At 47.4% G+C, this 4471-nt stretch overlaps 1 protein-coding gene across 1 annotated transcript; it reads left to right on the top strand.

Moving 5' to 3' along the window:
- Positions 1 to 951: 951 nt before the first annotated feature.
- Positions 952 to 4183, top strand: LOC306776000 (KICSTOR complex protein SZT2-like; the record flags this gene model as incomplete). Its single annotated transcript, XM_079266593.1, has 6 exons — positions 952 to 1016; positions 1102 to 1158; positions 1287 to 1401; positions 2189 to 2394; positions 2469 to 2606; positions 4111 to 4183. The coding sequence occupies 6 exons, from the start codon at positions 952 to 954 to the stop codon at positions 4181 to 4183; spliced, it is 654 nt and encodes a 217-aa protein (XP_079122719.1).
- Between the last annotated feature and the right edge of the window lie 288 nt (positions 4184 to 4471).

Raw genomic sequence — 4471 nt, 5'->3', positions numbered from 1 at the left:
GGACCTCGTTCGACAGCCGCGTCCGAGGACTTCGTCTCTGTTCACGGAAAGAAGATCGCCGTTCGTGGACAAGAATTGAAAGACGGAGAATCACCTCTCCCCCCTGCTCGCCTTTACCAACTGGACAACGGAGAAGACGCAGCAGCCTGAGAAAGACTTTGTACTGAGTTTTGTGGACTGTTGGCCGAACTTCGCTGCGAGAGCAGGAGGACCGAGGGTCTGGCCAGACCTTCGCTCCTAACAACTCCAAAAGAACCTTTTCATCGCACCATTGAACATCCAGCTCCAGCCGAGCCGTCTCGGCATCTAAAACTAATGAGTATAATCGAAGAAGAAAATTTAAAGTAACGAATCAAGTGTAGTAACATTTTATGTGAGCTGTAGCTTTAACCCTTGCAAACTAACTAAATATAACCTGCAATAAATATCTAATCTGCATTTAAAGTAAATTTCTCAAGTGCATTCATTTGCTCAAGTAGTAAAAAGTTCCTCGTGGCAGTAAAAAGTTAAAGCCATTGTATGTCTAACAACTGAGTTCTGAAAGGTTATCCTAGAGACTGAATCCACTTAACAATCCCTTACGGTTTTAGCAAGAAGTAATCCTAGCCGTTAAAACCTAACCTGGCATTTACCAAGAGCACGGATCCATAAGAGGGAAGCTGCCATAACCGACGCGACTGGTAGGAGCGCCCGGGGTCAGGGTGGCCCCTCGACCGAGTGCACTCAGACCGGAGGAAGCAGGGTAGACGTCGGGAGTAACGGCAGTTAGAAGAGCCAGGCGAGTTCCCTCGCAAGAACACCAGCTCGACAATCTTTTAATAGAGAGCTGAGTCAGTAAGTAGCCCCGTATCGGGCCAGAAGTACCCCAGGATCTAACAGTACCGAACCGTGGCTCCACTGTATCGTACCCAACCCAACCGTGAGTTTTGTGAACCGTTACACCCCTAGAAGATGCATGTGTTTGGGAAGCAGGAAGCCGACGACTGGATGAATAGGACTTGCATTATACCGCCCGCGTTAGTAAACAGATGTTTTCAGATAGTTTTGCTGCTTAATTGACAAACAATGACATGTTGTGTGTGAACTATTCTTTTACGCCAGTGGTTCCCAACCAAGAGGTCGGGACCCCCCGAAGGATCTCAAAATCGATCTGAGGGGGTAACACATTGATGAAATGGATTAGCCAAATACTAATCTCTTCAAGCTTTTCAATGATATAAATCATAGCTGTCCAAAATAATCTCGCTCTTGAAATAACAAGGTTTCAGTGATTTGTGTGTCCACAGTTGGTCGGACCAGCCTCCCAGCTCCTTCTACCTGGTCCGCCTCATCTCCAAGACGCCCTGCATGGTCCTGCGTCTGGGCTTCCCTATTGGTACACCAGCTCACGTCAGAAACAAGGTACTTGCAGAAGGTTGTGACAGTATAGGGACACTTCCAAACCAATGACTCTGCCTTTGTGAAGAGGACAACGTCCCGGAGGTTCCAGCTTGTGGTAGTGTTGTAGTGTGTGTTGGATTGCATGTTGCATTCTCTTTGTATTGAGCAGAATATTGTCTTATTTAGTGAATCTTGTTTGGAAATGTAGCTTTAAAGATGAGTGCAGAGCATGATACAGCAGTCGACATCCATGTATTGATAATTGGAGTAACGACAGTGAATTTGACGAACAATCTAAACTCAAAGGCGATTCACCAGCTTGTTCACAGTCTTCAGCAGATGAGGGCCGTTGGGTAGAGGAGATGCAGTTGGAGGCTCTGGTAACAGTTCATCAATGCAAGTTGAGATTTAGTCGTCTTCTGTTTGTTGGAGTGAAATCTCAGCAGGTGTTACTGACGTTAAACACTCAATATGTCATGTTCTGTTCTGGCATGGTGGCGTTGTGAAGTCAGCGTGGGATCGTCATCTCAGTCAGCTTCTTCCGGTTAGATGAGTGTTCATCGTTCAGAGGCTTTTAACCGCAGAGGTTGAAACAGACCCGCAGATTAAAAGCACTCTATGAAGCAGTGTCACGTAAAGAACCTCCCGGACATTTGGCCTCCAGCTTTTCTTTCATCTGGCTGGTTCAGTACGGCTGGTTCAGTAAGGCAGAAGACAGGGCGAGGTGGCGCCGGTCACATCTGTACAGACGTTGAACCGGTTGCTGTGTGTTTTCTGAGCTAACCTGCGCTGACGTTTGTTAACTCAGATTGTTGATGAGCTGCGAGATCAGATCCTCAAACTTCGCTTCCCTCAACGCGTTCAGAACAAAGAGGCGACCCCCAAGACCAAGAGGAAGGTTGTGGGTCATCCGTCACCGTCCAAGTCTCCCTCCATCCCCGCCCCCAAAGCGGCGCTGTCAGACAGGCCCTGCGTGGTGGTGCTCAACAAGCCTCTGGAGAAGCTGCTCATAAGGTCAGTGCACATGACACAATGCCTCAATTCAAAGTGGAGACATTTTAACCAAATGAAGCGCCGATGCTGTGCAGGTACGAGAAGCTGCCGCTGGATTTCAGGACTGCTTTCATTTTCAACATGGAGAACTTCCCTCAGCCCTCCAACAGCTCCGTCCCCCTTAGCATGGCGGCCAACCGGATGGCCTCCTCCACCCTGGCCTCTCTGTCCCGGTATGGACAGGATGAGATCAATAATCATTTTATAAGCAAATGTGTACTAAGTAGAGTGATTTAACAATTGTAATAAGTGTTTAACAAATGTCCTGTGTAACCGGAGCTGCGATAAAAGTGTTTTGTCAGGATGACTTGGCAGAAAATAGGAAAAGACTGTCGCAAGAGATGAGTCATAGAGGCATGATACAGGATGAAGCCTGGACATGTCCGGACATGTTCGAACCCAACACCCTTTCCAGAGGGTAGGGGGATGAGATCATGTATTGAACAGGAGGGGGCTGACAGCCCAAATGATGGATAAAAGAAGTGACTTGCAAACGGCAAACGGGGAATTCACGATGGGACGCCGACCGAGCCATCCATGGAGAAACACTGGACCTCGTTCGACAGCCGCGTCCGAGGACGGAAATTGAAAGACGGAGAATCACCTCTCCCCCCTGCTCGCCTTTACCAACTGGACAACGGAGAAGACGCAGCAGCCCGAGAAAGACTTTGTACTGAGTTTTGAGGACTGTTGAACGGACTCTGCTGCAGAGCAGGAGGACCGAGGGTCTGGCCAGACCTTCGCTCCTAACAACTCCAAAAGAACCTTTTCATCGCACCTTTGAAAATCCAGCTCCAACCGAGCCATCTCGGCAACTAAAACTAATGAGTATAACCTGAGAAGAAAATTAACGTAACGAATCAAGTGTAGTGACATTTTATGTGAGCTGTAGCTTTAACCCTTGCAAACTAACTAAAATATAACCTGCAATAAATATCTAATCTGCATTTAAAGTAAATTTCTCAAGTGCATTCATTTGCTTAAGTAGTAAAAAGTTCCTCGTGGCAGTAAAAAGTTAAAGCCATTGTATGTCTAACAACTGAGTTCTGTAAGGTTATCCTAGAGACCGAATCCACTTAACAATCCCTTACGGTTTTAGAAGTAATCCTAGCCGTTAAAACCTAACCTGGCATTTACCAAGAGCACGGATCCATAAGAGGGAAGCTGCCATAACCGACGCGACTGGTGGGAGCGCCCGGGGTCAGGGTGGCCCCTCGACCGAGTGCACTCAGACCGGAGGAAGCAGGGTAGACGTCGGGAGTAACGGCAGTTAGAAGAGCCAGGCGAGTTCCCTCGCAAGAACACCAGCTCGACAATCTTTTAATAGAGAGCTGAGTCAGTAAGTAGCCCCGTATCGGGCCAGAAGTACCCCAGGATCTAACACCAGGTAAGTATTTTTCACAATAAACCACAATTTTATTGCATTCATGTGATTCCAGGTTGTGTGTTAGGTTTGTATTTCAACAGGTTGAGATTAGTATACAAACCATGGTTAGGTCTTAAAAGCATGTCCCCTCCTGGTTATGTTTAGGGCTGGGGACTACTGATCATTAAAGTCCCCCACTTGGTTATGGTTAGGGCTCTGAAAACCGGAGGGCTTATAAGAGCGACCCCTCCTGGTTATGTTTAGGGCTGGGGACTACTAGTCATTAAAGTCCCCCACTTGGTTATGGTTAGGGCTCTGAAAACCGGAGGGTCCCATGAGGAACCAAAAGGACCCAGGTCGGGCAGGAAGGCACTGGCTGGGTAGGGAAATCGATTGTTTTGGCTAGCCCACTGCCGTAAAGCAATGGGTTTGCCGATGCTGTTAAGATAGTATTTTTTACCTCATAACAAAGGGGAGGCCGAGCCAGCCATGTGGCCGGCTTCCTTGTGCCGTCGACACGCTGCACCAATAATGCTACCAAAACTGGTTTACAATTATAAGGAATTTAATTCCACTGATGTAAGCACGATTACAGTTATACATTGGAGTGTACACTCCTATGACATATTAAAACAATAAAACCCCATTTGCAAAAAACCTCGCTCGGCTCCT

The sequence above is a fragment of the Melanostigma gelatinosum genome (genome assembly GCF_949748355.1).
Source record: "Melanostigma gelatinosum genome assembly, chromosome: 4".
Classification (NCBI taxonomy): Eukaryota; Metazoa; Chordata; class Actinopteri; order Perciformes; family Zoarcidae; genus Melanostigma; species Melanostigma gelatinosum.
Note: the sequence above shows the minus strand (reverse complement) of the source record. Positions and strands in the feature narration are given on the sequence as shown.